The 16487-nt window shown below is 38.6% G+C and overlaps 1 protein-coding gene across 6 annotated transcripts in view; it reads right to left on the bottom strand.

Moving 5' to 3' along the window:
- TNS3 (tensin 3) overlaps positions 1 to 16487 on the bottom strand; it is a 231904-nt gene that overhangs the window by 82943 nt on the left and 132474 nt on the right. For all 6 annotated transcript variants that reach the window (XM_082044752.1, XM_082044751.1, XM_082044753.1 and 3 more), the window contains 2 exons: positions 15731 to 15796; positions 12632 to 12736 (listed from right to left, as the gene is read on the bottom strand). In XM_082044752.1, coding sequence (XP_081900878.1) covers positions 12632 to 12736; positions 15731 to 15796 — 171 coding nt within the window. The remainder of the gene's footprint in view (positions 1 to 12631; positions 12737 to 15730; positions 15797 to 16487) is intronic.

The raw sequence follows: 16487 nt of genomic DNA, 5'->3' as shown, positions 1-16487 counted from the left end.
AAATCCAAACACCCAAATGCAGGCTTGTGACTTAAAAAGATGTTTCAGCCTTTTTACTTGTCCTCACAACTACCCCCTGTCCATTCACCACTTGTGAAAACAAATATAAATGCAAGCCGGCTAGGTAAACACATACATCACAAATTCAGCAAGAGCCGTTCTGACCCAGTCCACCTGAACAAAAAGAAGGAGGCTGCAAATGCACAAACCTTTGCACACCATGCCCTAGTTCATGTTGCAGCAGGAAACTTTACAGGAGATCTGGATTATTTTTTTCAACCCAATAAATAAATATTTCTACCTTCAGGCAAACCTGGACAAGTCCAGAGCTGCATTCCTTCAAAGTTAGATCTTTTTATGTGTGCTCGTCTTTTCCTTTCTCCCTCCCTAACAAACACAAGCCCTCATTCCCTGCAAACTCTTCCCATATAGTTCCTATAAAATTCATACAGAAATACACACAGTTTGTATTTCCTGGTCTTGAACCACAACAAAGTTTCTTACCTCTTTACTAGGCACGATCAGGAACTTTCTGCAACAGTCAACCATTGGCTCATTTAAATCAGCTAATATTCTCTAAGCAAAACCCTGCACAGAGGAAAGCCAGAGTTAGGGCAAACACCTCAGCCTAAGAAGGCGAATGTCTTCTACTCCTGCTGTTTGAGCTGCAGCTGCTGTTCCTGCTCCTGGAGGTAAATGGTCTTGCTTAAGAAGCATTAGACTTGTATCAGCCAGAAAAAGCAATGAAAATGTAAACACGAAGGAGGAGCCTGAGGGGACAATCAGGTTCAATGAAATCTGAACTCCTGGAGCCAGGGAGGAGGGGAAATGTATTGGCTGAAAAGGTAATTCAGTCTACAAGCTATTTCCTTACAGTGGTTCTTTTCTCAGTCTGTTTCAACATCCAAATGAAGCCGAGTGAGTTTCAGCTCCCAGATCATTTAGCCACACACTTAGGATTGCTTACTTTTGATGTCTTTTTCCTAAAACAAACAGCCTTTAGAAAATGATTTTCAGTTCTCCACACTGAACTATCAGGTTAGACACTCTCATCCACATTTTCACAAATTTGTATATTAATAGAGTTCTCAAGCAAGAAGAGTTTTATGGAAGTCCTGCAGTAGTAACACTTATTTTTATGTAGCAGTTGCTGCTGTCAAGCTTTCAAACCCCAGCAGGCTTTGACTCCTCTGTCTCTGGAATAAATCAGCTCAAACTAAGGGGAGTGAGCCTGTGATTTCCTGCTTTATTAACAGCTGTAACCCACTACACAGCAGCCCGCAAACTTTTGTTTTAAACACTACTGCAAATGTACTCATGCAACACCACTAGACAGACATGTCCCTAGGCAACACTCACTTTCTGTTTTGGGGGACTGTCAAGACTGTAATGACTTCTCGGTTGAACAACGGATAAAAGTGAATGCAACAGCATTCACAAAATACATCTAACTGCTCATTGCTTATGAGGGAGTTAGAAGTTCAGTTCAAACCTAATTCAGAAAGTACAGACTTTTCTGTTCTCATGTTGCTGTTCCTGCAAATCAGTAAATGGCTGCACATGAAACCAGTCATCAGGACTGATAAGATACAAATCACACAGCACAAGCTATGTTGGCAGTACTTTCCCAGAACCAGAGAACTGGCTCTCTCCTCTGGGATGATGCAGAATTACTTGTAAGCTGGAAAATTCCAGCATCTGCCTCAAAGATATGAAAAGAAACAAAAAGGTATGTTCAAAACTCTCAGTGTAAACTGATGAGTTTCACTTAAGGTGCAAATTTAGTTTTGGTCTCACTAATTTTGGTTCTGTACGTAAAAAAACCCAACTGTATTCCTTGCTTCAATTGCAGGCCTCTTTTACTCCTTTTTAAACCCACAGTGCATGTGCATGCTGGTGGTCTTGGACCATTACATTAGCACTCAGCATGCTTCAGTGTAGGCTGAGGCTCAACACCAACACCTGCACTACCTAAGTAATCAGAAGAAACCTGGACAAGGCAATAACAGCTCTGCATAAATCAACTTATCCTGTGGATAGCTGACGTGCAACAGATTCATTCAGACAGATCACCATGCTGCTGAAATTTTATTGTTCTACACAGCCTTAGTGGTGCTCCACACAATCATTGCAGTAATGCTTTGGGAACTCAAACCCTGTGTAACTACAAGTTAAAACTATCCATGGATGTGTTTAGAAATGTATTCTCAAACCATTATCGCTCAGCCTCTGTGATCAGTTCCAGGCTTTATGCGACACATCACCCTTTGCATTACTGGGTACCTCTGGTTATGTGCATGTACTCACACCTGAGGACTGAATGTGCCAGTGTGGTCCAATTCAGGTATTTATTTAAATTAACATTTAAATTCTGTAACCCAGGCTACAATATATCTCTTCAAAACTTCTATGTTGACTGTTCTAAGTACAGATGACACCTGGTCTGAACACAGTGGCAAAGAAGGGTCATTCAGATGAACTGATCACAAGTTTGGGGAATAAGACATGGATCAGCATTGTGAATCCATATCATCTTAGACCTTTGCATTGTCCAATCCTGGTGCCTTCTACAATCTGGAGACCTAAAACTGCATATAGTGCAACTCTCAAACTGTGTTATAAAAAGTAGGTCCTGATTTGGTAAATTCATCCAAATCTGTGAGATCAGTTCCTGATTCATAAACATTCATCTCACAGTCCATGAATACATTCTAGAGAGAGTTTTTAGAAAATTGTAATTCAATGATAAGAGAATGGGCTGGAAAGAAATTAAAAAGATAAGAAGTAATCTTCTACCACTGTTTTTCCTTCCCCTGACTAACCAAGAGATCCAAGGATCCAAGCAAATGCTGATGTTCATATATGCCTTCCATTTTAAATAACTAGTTTTCTAACATGAAATAATAGTTAAGTCATCAGGCAGTTGTTCCTTTTGCTAAGCTGCTCAAGTCCTTGACTCCAACAGGAAAATAAAGGAGGCTGAAGAAAACAAGGCATGTATCACAAAACCAAGAAGTGAACAAACACTCTGAAAAGCAATCTACTGAGAGGGCTGCTGTTGGCAAAATGCTAACAAGCAGGACTATCAGGCTCACATGAGATCACTAAGCCCTGAATCTTTTGAGAAGCAAAGGAGAGGGCATCTGCAACCCTACAGAATCTTTATGTTGTGCAAATGCTAACGTATCTTTCCCAGCCATTCAAAAGGATCACATCTCTACTTCAATGATTTTACAAGTACTCTGGCATAAGATAAAACTGCTCCACAAAGCGCAGCTTCTAGACCAGCAGCTGGCTGCTATCCAGCCAGCCAACCCATATTCACCCTTAGAATACTGCTGTAATATGTAGTCACACTTTTGCCCACCTGAGAACAATATAAAATAATACCTGTGCCACAATCCAAAGTACAAAGAATAGACTGATACATTTATTACTGCAACCAAATATACAGGAGCTAGTATCTGTTGTGTCATTTTGATTTTAGTTCTGCAAACTCTTGTCAGTCATTTAACCACACACTTAGCTTGAAGTAGCTTGTGCTTGGATAACCAGGAAAAGAATAACAAAACATCACGGTAGAGAAAACATCACCACAGGTACAAAATACTAAGCAAAGTTTAAGGGCATTACAGAGTCACTGAACTATGTGAAACTATTTCCTTCCATTTATTCCAAAAACAAAGCCCATCTTCAGGAACATGCCATTAATTTGCACATGTATAATGCAAATGTTGAGGTTCAGAATTCATGATTATTCTTCCTTACAGCTGGAACACATTCACCTTGAGTCACCAGTTTTCTCCTACTATACTGTTAGGCTTCTAATAAAAATCAGTTATGGTCATTAAATGTGAAGCAACAGAAAAACACTGATGACTCTATATGGTTGCTGAAAACTATACAGGAGCACAGTAACATAAATTTATTCTTTCTGTTGAGTACGGAATGTGTAATTTAATAGTATTACCATTATTAATAAAATTGCTCCACCTCCCTATGGTATTTTCAATAAACTGATCTGCAGGTGTTTCTAAACAAGTCCACATATTGGAAAGGGATGCTGAGGCTCAGATACATTTAGCAGACGTTTTTGATTTCCTAACTTACTAATTAAATGGTTTTGCTCTGGGACTCAGAGAATTGTTGTTTATGTTCAGGTATTAGCACAATAGTAGAAGTAATATACAGCAACCTTGTATCATAATTATTGTAGTATTTACCTTTCTCAAAAAGAGTATTTGATCATCTATGAATGCTCCATACAAGCATACACTAACATAATACAGTATGTAGTTTTGGTGGAAAATTTCTAATGTGCCTATGTGATTTAGGAACAAAAGCTGATCCTACAAAGAATATTTTACGTGTATTCACTAATAGGAATACAAGGAATAGCTTGATGCCAGAAACATAAGATGAGCTTCAGAAGTCTGGCAAGTCTCTGAAACAGGTATCAGACTAGGAAACATTCTTCAAGGTCAAGAGTAAGATAGAGAAATGATATAGAACATGAAGAAATGGAGATATAGTCTAGCCTGTAGTACTTGAGAGACAGCTCAGTGCCCAGGGCCATCTCAGAAAATGCACAGATGAAGGCATACCACAGTGCTTCCACCTGTGTGTAGTAAGAAAAACCCTCTTGCCCTTTCAGCAGGCAACATGTTTATATATTGATGGACTCCAGGAACAGAGAGAACAGCTCTAGTAAGGCAACTTTTTCTTTCACAGTTGGACAGAAGATATCCACAATAAAAAATAGGCCTGGGTTAAGACAAAAAACCTTCCCTCTGCTTACTAGAAGTTGCCTCCTTCAGTTTAGTCCGGAAGGAGTTCGAATGAGCTGCTCTTCCTCAGCATTCAGACACTGTCCACGTTTGAAAGCAGGACCAAGAGGAGGCATCATCAATATACAGGCAGACCTGAAGTCTGCCCTATCACTCAATTTCTCCTTATTGCTTAGCAGTCTGACCCAAAGCTCTCTGATGTTCATGGAAATCTTTGCAAAGAACTCAAGCCTTAAATAGAGGACATCACAGACGAACATTTAACACTCAACAAGTGACACTTCTGGAGCAGGGGTAGAGGTTCCTAGAACAGCTTTCTGGGATTGATCCATGAATTACAAGTGTACTATCTTTAACAAAGCTTCACTTGCATCTACCAGGTACTACTGAAAAACTAGTAGAACAGACAGCTCACTACACTAAAGGCTGCTACGGTTACTGGTACAGCTAAAATTCTGCTGTTGGTCACTTAAAAAAAAATATTCTCTCACAGTTTGGAGGCATTTATTAAACCACATTTTACTGTCAGAAGCGCCTGCAGTTTATAGTGCTAAAAGGACACTTAGAGTGGTATGCTTCATTTTGTACAGACTACTGAATATAATAGGTAGCACTTAAAAATGAGACACGGAAATCAAAAGTTGTGGGACTCAGAAGGGTTAGTCTTTTATTCTGTTCTTTTCCCAAGTCAAGAAAAAACAAAACAAAACAAAACAAAACAAAAAAAAAAAAAAAAAAAACCAGCACATATATGAAGTGGTTGTGCAAGTATTAACACCACTTTGGAAACACATGCAAGCGGGGGGAAAAAACCTCTCTATATATCTTTATATGGTTCACTAAAGAGAACCACTATTTGCAGAAGATGCTTGCTACAGAAACCTTTCCAGGAAGAGTCCTCCTTTTTTCAGTACTTGCTATATGTATTCAATGGCAGAAACTAACGCATATGTTACAGTAACCAGCATGCCAGACTCTCAGCAAAAGGTTCCAGGATAATCACAACAGTAACACATGCCCAATTTGCTGGTAAAAGCCTCCTTCAAAAACCAGCACTCATTATAGAACCAAGCCTTCCTGACCAAAGCATCTCCATAACAAAACAAAACACTTTGCGCAAGCTGTAAGCAGAAACTCATCAAGGCCTTTCCAATCAACAAAGCATGCTTGCCAATGGAGAAAGGTGCACCAAAAAATGCACATCACACCAAAAAATCACTAATCTTCTTATGAAGAGAAGTCATGTAGTAGTCAGCTGAAACTCTGAAGCAGAACCACAAGGAGAGAGTCTTTGAAAAGGAATCTAGCCAAAAAAGGCAAGGTGCATGATCTTAAAAGATGGGCAAAATGGGCAGTAATTACATTCAAATCCAGGAACAGTCAGAACAATCTGATTACGTCAGGAATTCACCAGATGAAGAACTACTATTGCTTCATGGTGGCTTGAACACCCAAGAAAATCAAACCTCTTTCATGTTGATGTCTGTCTTTTGTTTTGTAAGTCTTCCCAGAGATTTGCCATTTGGGGATTATAATTAATTCCGTATCATGAATCAGGAGTTCATTCATGCACACCTATTAATTTAACAGGCAGTATGATCTCTTATTTTGTGTGCAAATGGCACTATGACTGATGATGCCCTCTATTCACATTTTCATTGGTTACTGGACTGAACACTCACATAAAAAGCATGATGCATAAGGTAGCTCAGTGTGCTTGGATGCAGGCACAGAGAGGGGACTTCATTGCTTCTCTTGTAGGTCTTAAGAAAGTCACACAATAAACAAGCATCAAATCCTAATTTGTACTAAGGCACTTTGGTTTGTTTCTTCCAGTTACACCTCCAATCTCTGATGCTGCCATGCTAATTTTACTCCTAAGTGAGTAAGGTGTTACAGGAAAAGAAGATACCAAGACACCATGACAAAGGTAACTTTTCCCTGTCTCATGAAGCTAAACAGGTCGGATGCCATACTGCCTTCACAAGAGAGAAGAGTTGTTAGGGAAGCAGGTACAGGGAAGGAACACACACCTGTGGCAGAGGTTTGCCTTTCAGGACTCTTTGTTCAACCTGGGCCACTAAGCATATTGTAAGACTGAGCGAAGAGGATTCTCCTGTAGCATCTGTACATGGAAGGAGATATTGATTTGGACATTAGTGTTTAAATTGTTAATATTTATTATATTATTATTATATTAATAATGATAGACTGTAATTGACATGACTAAGAAACAGGAACATGCTAACAGGTAAATGCAAGCCTGCTCAGGAACCCAAATGAGCTGAGTGAAGAAAGACTCGCTTGAAAAAGCAGTGTTACGTGGCCCTGAGATAACAGCCTTTGGGTGATATGTAGAGAAAATGGTAAGGAGAAGTGAGAACACAAGCCACAATCATATCTGTCACCTTCATCAGAGTTTTTACTGTCTGAATCCTCCTGTGCTGATAAGAGAGGGCTTTTGCACTATTATAAAACTAGAACGCAAAATATATCTGAATGTACCATAACCATTTATTAAACAACTCAAATTTTGCCCTATGGTCTTTGGGTCTGAAAATGTAATGAAAGCCACTGACAAAGGGCTAGTGAACAACATCCTTAAGATAACAACATTGCCTATTACTGAGACAGGACAAATCAATTGGAGGACATAAACAAATGTATTTTTTTTGAAAGCAAATAATTGGTTCTGCAGTAGCTTTGAAAGTATTTGACATACGCAACCTGTGCTTCAAAGAAATCTGTGCACTGTTAAAGACATTGATACTAAGGGTTGTGGAGGCAAGTGTGCCCAAACAACCTTCAGAGAACGAAAGGCAGAGAAACTAGGGGAAAATATATAAATAGGAGGTGACAAAGAATTAAGGGCAAAGGAACTCATAGGAAAGAAAAAGGTAAGTACAGGCAGTGAGAGGCAAGCGACTAATGGGAAGACACAGTGGCCTAGACTAAATGCCCAGGGAACCCTGCTTCTCATCTGTTCTTGTTTTCAGACATAAGACTTCCAAAACACTTCTTCAGTGTAACTGTCCCTCTCTGGCACTTAGCTTACAAATGGTACCTACCAGAATCAATGCTCCAGTGCACCAAGTACAATGCATGTAATTCCTAAGACTTTCAAAAATATGTTCAGTATATCTTAAGAGATAGTTTTTAAAAATGAGCCCCCAAAAGTCACTTTGAATCAGTAAATTCTTCAAAAGTCTGCCCCCTGACTGTACGTTACTATAAGCTCCTAACTGACCTAAAATACTCTAATAATTTTTTTTTTTTTTGCTTAACAAGAACAAACCACCCCCCCATACACACAAAACCAACCACAAGAAACCAAACCCCCAAAACATTAACTTAAGATATTACAGTCCAGAGCAATCTCAGCTAATCAACCACAATCTTGAAAATACCTGCAAGAACTTATATTTAGTGCTTAACATATTGAGCTAAAAAGGTATTTAATCCACAATGCTGTTACAATTAATGAAGTATTAGAGGAGGAGAGAATTACCCATTGCTGCACAAGTAGAAATGAAACCTTGTAATCCTATGTTTGCATTCAATATTACTGATATACAAAAGAAAATGTTTTACATTAATTTCTCTCCAACTCATCGTCAGCCTCATGAGTAAGAAGACTAACTATATATATTAAAAGAACATACAAAACTTCAAGAAATGGAAGACACAAGTTTCCTCAGAGAAAAATAATTAAAGGCAGATACTCCAAGGCACTGCAGATCCTGTTTCAAGCTGGCAGCATTTCGTAGTGTAAATTTTTCTATTTTCTATAGATGTTTCGATTTTCACTGTCAAATAGAGAGGAAATTGTTGCAGGACACCTTTTTATGCTTACCTTCTAACAAATCACTCTTTGTCTCAAAGAAGAGGACATCTAGCTGGTGACTAAAAGCTGGAATTACCATTTATTCGCTACCAATTTATCCTTCAGTATCTCTCACTAGAAATGGCATCAAACCTACTGTTTTCTTTGGTAGGCATCTGCATTCCTCTTAAGGTACCAAAGCCAAGCAGTTTTGCCTCAGTCTTTGAGTTTTGCAACACTGAAGGGGCCCTCTGCAAAAAAGAGTGTTTAACTAAATGAGAGGGCACCTCCCTATTGAATAGCTATTTACTTTGGGTTAAAGAGGAAAAAAAAATTCAATAAAAGTCAAACATCCCATCTAATCACATGACATCAGTGCATACCAGAAAGTTGGTTATTGCCTACCTGGAGAAACTTCTCAGATACTTCTCTTTATGAAAAGAAAAAGAGGAGGAGTAAACGAATTTATAAATATTTGGCAATTTTTGACTAATTGGTGTGGTCACAAAAAGCTACAAAATTTGTAAAGCAACACACTCGAGATACAGGAATTTGGATTCACTCAGCCCTACCCTATTTGGCTTGAATTAAAAACATCCTTTTGTTTCCAAAGTTGTTTCTTTTCTAATTATCAAACACTGTTAAGCACTTTGCCAGGAAACAGTGAGGTTCTGCTGAGAAAGATACTTATTTTCCTGCCTTGTAAAGACTTGCTGAAAGTCTCTCTCCTGTCATCTTAAGCAATTTCTAACATGCACACGTTTTTTTCTTTCCACAGATTGTAGAGCTGGCAGACAAAATAGTGCAGAGGGATTTAGTGGTTGTTAAAATAAGTTAAACGCCTTAAAATGGAACACTGAACAAGAACCAGGTGCATTTCTGCTGCCAATCTACTGAATTCAGTCAAACTAAAACTAATACTGTTTTGGCCAACTATAATCTTTATGCTTACCAGTTTTCTTTATTTAAAAAAAAAAAGGCAAAACAAAACATCATGTATTCTCAAACAACTGAATGCTGCACACACAAATGGCAGTACAACATCACAGTCACATATATCCTACAGTCATTTTCTTAAGACAGAGTTGTTCCTTAAAGGTAGATTCATCCTCTATCTAGAATAATCCTGAAAATTACCATTGAGAACTAAAAAAAACCAAAAAAGTCAATTTTTTTCCATTTACCTCTTCCCTCTGGTTGAGGTCAGGGGAGCTTTTTTGCAAACCAGTTGTCATTTAGTATTAGAGAGAGACAGAGAACAGTAAGTGCAAAGTATATGAATAGTTTATCAGAGAGTGAGAAGGGATCACTTGTTTCTTTCAACTTTCTGTTCCCATAGAAAATACTTCATCCTCATCTACCCCTACTCTCCCTGACCCAAATGCCATAATTACAAGCAATAATTGCTTTTACTAGCCTTTAATGATAGCAATAGTTACTAAGCCCACATTAGTTCAGTCTATCACTTCACTTCAAACTACTACCAAAATACTATCACAAACAATCCCAGTCCCAACATCAGTCTAAATATAAAGGACACACATATGACAGTAAAGTAAGACAGACGGTGAACTACAGCTGAAAGTATGTGAACTACAATACCCAACTTATAAAGTGAAAAACATTATTATCAAGAGGAACTGGGACACATTTGAATCTCTTGACATAACAGAAGATACTATTCATTTGTGGCCACAGGTGGGATATCTTCTTGTCAACTTGCTATTTTGCAGCAAATGAGCAACCTTTGTAAATCCATACACGTCTATTGTATGGTAAGTGATGCCTTAAGGTAAGAAAAAAAATAAAGAGTATTCAGCAAGATCAAAAGTCATTTCTGTTCTTTCCAGCCCACAAAACACGCACGAGACTCTATGAGTACCATGACTTTAAAACCACAAGAAAACCAATGGCAACTATCTCAGACTTGTACATGGCAGGAGGAAGACCCTCCAATTCTTGTGGTTCCAAATCCTACATTTGACTACATACTTTTACATCAACGTAACAGTCTCTGTGCTAATGTACTCCTCAGGAAGGAGTAAATCCAATACAAACTTAGAATTAGAAATTTAATAAAGTCTTCAGTCTATTACAGAGGACCATAAGCACAATATACAAGAGACACTTCCCAAGTCATCTGAAGAGAAATAGTATGTATGACAAGAAATTAAAATAATTTATTGCTTTCCAAGTGTCAAAATACCTATACTGTTACAAGTAAGGGATAAGGAACTATATCAAGAGAGCAAACTGTCCAAAGCCTGGCCTATATTCAACACAAACGTACACAACCTTATTATCATCAAAGAGTTCAAGATCGTTTAAAAGGCAATTGCTTCTGTCTGCAATATTGTATCATGCCAACAAGCCAAGATACTTTGGGTACATTTTTCTTTTAGCGTGTCCTTTCATCTTTTGTTCTTTCGGTAACAGGGCCAAATAGGTGTAGGATTTCAAAAGAAACATACTGCTTTCTTGTTCACTTCTCATTTTCCATTGTAATACATCAGCTTGGAAATAGGCACTCCACACATGTACACCTACAAAGCAAATCCTGTTCATTTCACAAAGCTCCAGTTCCTACATAAGGCTAGGAGTTTAACACAGAGCAGATCTGAAACACACATTGTATATGTGACTTCCCTTTTTAATGCAAAAGCACATCATTTAATCACTGTAACAAACCATGAAGAGAAGTCTGTCCTGGTGTTTACTAATCCTATGTAAAAGAAGACCTAGAGCAAATGCATGAGGATGGGAATATCAAATCCATCTATCCAATCTATCTTGGCAATTAAAAAATACTTGGTAACAATGCTTGCTTGCTGAGGGATATGTATACACAAAGGAGTGGGAAAAGGATGCAGGGAAAAATGGGAACCAAATGACATGGGAACATCCTGGATAGAAATTAAGATATCTTTTTCAGCCAAGATTCAGTCTCTTCAATGCTACTCCTTCTAAAAAGACACTGCACGGTCTTATCCAACTATAAAACCTCTGATGACTCCCTACAGAATGCCCTACCTGCCCCATGTAATGATACCATATGACTGCTCTATTCCCATCCTCTATTTTCCCTTAGTTTTCTGGAGACTGAAGTCTGCAGTGGATTAGGGGAAATACTGCTGTACAAGAGTTGTGCAGTGGAAAAAAAAAAAAATCAAGCTCCCAGCATGCCTCTGCCCCTAAAACCCTCAGCAAGGTAGTCACTAGATGGTCAATGCTGAATTCAGATCACAAAAATCAATGGAAACTGAGCCTAGAGAGAAGCTAGTTAAGCATCCTAGCCCTACCTCTCGTTTCATAACAGGAGAGTTGTAAAAACAAGAACTTGGCATCCATTCAATACCTTCTCTCATGTTTTTGCTTGCAATAATGTCAGGCTTGCAAGTGCACTGAGGTGTGCAGACGCAGGTGTGACATTCTGAGTCCTTACGGGAAGGACATTGAAAGTACAACATTCACTCAACCAAAGCATCAGGTAAACATCCACATGGAAGTCAGAATCTGAAAGCAGATACTGGAAGCAGTATCAGCAGATTACAGAAGAAAAATCTAAGAATCAAAAGGGCATTTTGGTAACAGGTACATTTATGAGGGGAAGTATGCAAATAGGCACATCCTTTGCTGTTTGTTTATCCATAACTTTACAGTCTAGCACATCTCCTAGTAAGTATTGAAGGCTACAAACTCACCACATCATTTAGTTGTTCATAATACTCTATGTCAGTATTCTAACTAGAAGCTTTAAAACAAAAAAAGGCAAATTTACAAATGATGAAATGACTCTTATTAACCAGTTGTGTCTCAGTGCAACTGAGTGCATTAACAACAATCTTTCTTAAACAACTCCTACAGCTGGCTTTCCATTAGAGCCAGTAAAGCTAAACAGAGAATGGTAGACAGTTACTTAACAAATCAGTAAAGCAGCATTAGGTTCAAGGCCATTTCAAATGCTCTGTCTGCAACAGTTGTGAAAGGTTTTGCCTTGGTCTTATGTAATCAAATTACTCACCTTCCCCATCAGGGCTCATATTTTCATAGGAATCCCAGCGTATTAGTGGGTCTGAGGTATTGTAATCAATCATCACTCCATGGTCATTCTGCAAGTATTCACATCCTAAAACATAAACATCTGTATGAGACCAAGATTTATCATCGCCACATTTATAATGATATAGACACAGATATGTATGCTGGCTTCTGACAGAATTTTGCTCCACAAACTGCAATATCATATTCTGAAATATAAGAAGCAGCAGTAGGGGAAGAAAAGGTATATAAACCAGCTTTAAAAAAAAAAAAAAGGGCTTAACTTATGTTTCACTACAGAAGGTGCAAGCAGAGAATTTTATCTTGAGCTTCTTTATTATGGTGAAGCTCTGATAACTTGGATCAGCCCTAAACACAGCTAATACAGGTGATCCACCCAGCCCCATAGGCAGGCATGATAAAACAAATGGTTTTCCAGAATGAAAACACAAGTATCTATGAAGAGATGGTACTAAGAGAACGATAATATAAGACTTTGTTACAGATTATCATTCTGATGCCAGAGCAAATTACCACTAAAAACGAATAGGGAGAGCTGAAAACTGCCACTCCATGTCCCTCCCAGTTCCCCCAAGGAGCCAACTATGCTATTTCATCCATTCTCCAGCCTCCTGGCAGAACCTGAGATTGGGTGCCTTGTCATTAATGTGTTTGGCTGCACTTAAGCAGGCTCTGCTAAACACACCTGGAATTTTCAGCAGTAACCCATGTTTTTGTGCCCTTAACAAGGCATAAGATAATACTCTGCTTCTAAATGTATACCATTTAGGTGTGGTCCAGTGATTCAAAAGCAAAGCACAGGCATCAAGAACTCATGACCTTGGACTTGGCTTGGACACTGATACAAATGAACTAGGCTTTCTGCCTTTGCTCCTCTATCTAGATTAGGGAACAAAGAAACCCTTGTTTATCAACTCTTTGGCTGTGAGGAGAAGCAAGGCCTATTGTAAATTGTTCTAAAGCAGTAGAGTCTTATGCACATGCTGTGACTTTTAAAACAAGGAAAGTTAAAATTAAAATAATGGTATGGTCCTGTACCTTTATATGCAGGCATAAAAAAGCCACCCGTAAAGAGTTTCTGTGATGGTGTTTGTCACAAAGCAGATTTAACAAGTTTGTTACCTAAATATTTAGGTGTCTCATCTTCTTACAAGCTTGAGAAGTGGGCCCATGCAAACTTCATGAGGCTCACAAGGCCAAGTGCAAGGTCCGGCACCTGGGTTGGGGCAACCCCCAGTATCAATACAGGCCGGGGGATAAAGGGATTGGAAGCAACCCTGTGGAGAAGGACTTCGGGGTGCTGGATGAAAAATTGGGCATGAGCTGGCAATGTGCACTTGGAGCCCAGAAGGCCAATTGTATATTGGGCAGCATCAAAAGGAACGTGGCCAGCAGGTGGAGGGAGGTCATTCTGCCCCACTGCTCTGGTGACACCCCACCTGGAGCACGGCATCCAGCTCTGGAGCCCTCATCACAGGAAAAACATGGACCTGTTGGAGAAGGTCCAGAGGAGGCCACCAAGATGATGAGAGGGTTGGAACACCTCTCCTGTGAGGACAGGCTGAGAGAGTTGGGCTTGTTCAGCCTGGAGAAGAGATGGCTCCAGGGATACTTTATTACAACCTTTCAGTACTTAAAAAAGGAACCTATAAGAGGGATTGGGACAGACATCTTAACAGGGCCTGTTACAACAGGACAAAGGGCAATGGTTTTAAACTAGAAGAAGGGAGATTCAGGCTAGACATGAGGAAAATATAAATCCACAGTTAGGACATTCGGACATTGAAACAGTCTACCCATTGAGGCTGTGAAGTCTCCATCCTTGGAGGTTTTTAAGATTTGACCGGACAAAGCTCTGGGCAACCTGGTCTGATCTCACAGATGACCCTGCTTTCAGCAGGAATATGGATTAGAGATAACCTGAAGTTCTTCTATGATTATATAATATTTTTAGATGTGGAACAGTTTTAAGTAAATATTTAAAGGTGAAGTATTTTTTCTAGCCAGTTAATCCCTTAGATAGCAATTGAATACAAATTTCCAATTACTTAGAACCTTACTTTCCAACAGCTTGGAGCCTTTTAAAACACACCTCTGATTTGCCATCTAAGGAAGGGAGACTTGAAAAATGTGGTCCTCTTTCAGACACATCAGTTGGCCTCTCTTCAAGCATTTACTATCCAGAAATCTTTCAAACATGCTGGACAAATTTATTTATAAGACTATTTTTCTTTTATGAGTCTACAGGCTAAGGGAGATCTTCATGTTCAGCTGGATAGAATCCAACTTCTTACTAGCTGATACTACAAGTTTCCAAGTGATCAAATTGGTGGGCTAAAAAAAAAAAAAAAGGAAAGCAAAGCATGCAATTCACAGGACACCAAATGGGAATATGTATGAGACAAACAGTTATGGATATTTCATTTATATTCAGTTTCAGGCAGAATCCATACTTCTCACGACACCATAAAATGAGTAAGAATGCATCCACTAACAGAATTAAACTGCAATATAAAGCTTGATATTAAGTTCTTATTCCAGGTCATAATTATCTATGATCTTAAGACATATTACAATAGAATTGTGGAGGCATATAGTATATACTCTACAAGCCAACTTTGCAGCAGAAGCATTTCCAGCAAAACTATAGCTCTATCTCTTCATGCTAAACTGAAGACAGTCCAAACTTCACCAAATATGAGTTGTGACAACATCCAAAAAAGGTTATGGGATACACCACTGCTGTCACTTATGCTGGGCCAAGCTACATATGCTATGCATGTTCTACACAGATATACAAATGTTTTCTGATAGCCATCAGCAACTGTTCTGGTACAGTCTTAAAACAAAATCTGTTCACTCTTATGCTGATGTAAATACAGAGTTTTCATTATTTTTTCAAATTTAAACCAGTAACTATACTGCATATTTTAACAGTATAGTTGAATTTCAGATCTTCTACAAGAGACATGGAATACAAGACGGTTTGTTTTTCTTTTTTTTTTAAATACACACATCAATTTATTTTCAAACTCAGCATATTTTTTTTCTGTATACTCACCTTGAATCTTCTCTGGAGTTCCTGAAAACACTAATTCCACTTTGCCATAATCAGGGAAACGGTCATCTGAAAACAAAGGGCAGTATTTCAGCAGGCTACCTCCCAGGAAAGCAGTTCCAAGACACTCAGAAATCAGGCTATACATATAACCCCATTTCTATTCCATTGTCACTTGCAATTTAGCCATTTGCTTCTAAAAGAGCCACATTCTTTGCCCCATACATTCTCCAGAAAATGCCACAGAAGTGCCAGCTGGAGCTTTGTTTACCTCAAGAACAGTCAAAGGCAGAAGAGATGTACAGTTCCCAAACCCCTCTCTAGACAGACATGGTTGGCTTTGGCTTTTCAAGGAAAACACACCCAGAAGCAAAATAAAATTGTTCTCTACATTGGCTATACTGCAATACTCGACCCCAAAACTTTTGTTCAGCCATATGTTGCAGGAAAACATGTTTGATTTTAGGTTGCTGCTAATGTAGGATGAGGGAGTTCCAATTCCTGCATATAAATATAAAAATAAAACTGAAATAATAATTTGGAAAACACAAAGATTAGCACAACACATTTTCAAATGTGTCTGAAAACTTTGCCTCCATTTTTGGATATACTGAAGCGTATTAAAACATCTCCATACTCAAGTAGACTAGGTCACAAACACAGTATCAGACCTAGTGACAGTTTTAATCAGCCAAAAAAGGCATTGCCTTAGCTCATCTTATTTCCTGTAATAGTGACTAGCAGAGTTACCACTTTAAAC

Source organism: Streptopelia decaocto, assembly GCF_964273445.1.
Source record: "Streptopelia decaocto genome assembly, chromosome: 2".
Classification (NCBI taxonomy): Eukaryota; Metazoa; Chordata; class Aves; order Columbiformes; family Columbidae; genus Streptopelia; species Streptopelia decaocto.
The sequence above is the reverse complement of the archived record's forward strand: the minus strand, read 5'-3'. Positions and strand labels throughout refer to the sequence as shown.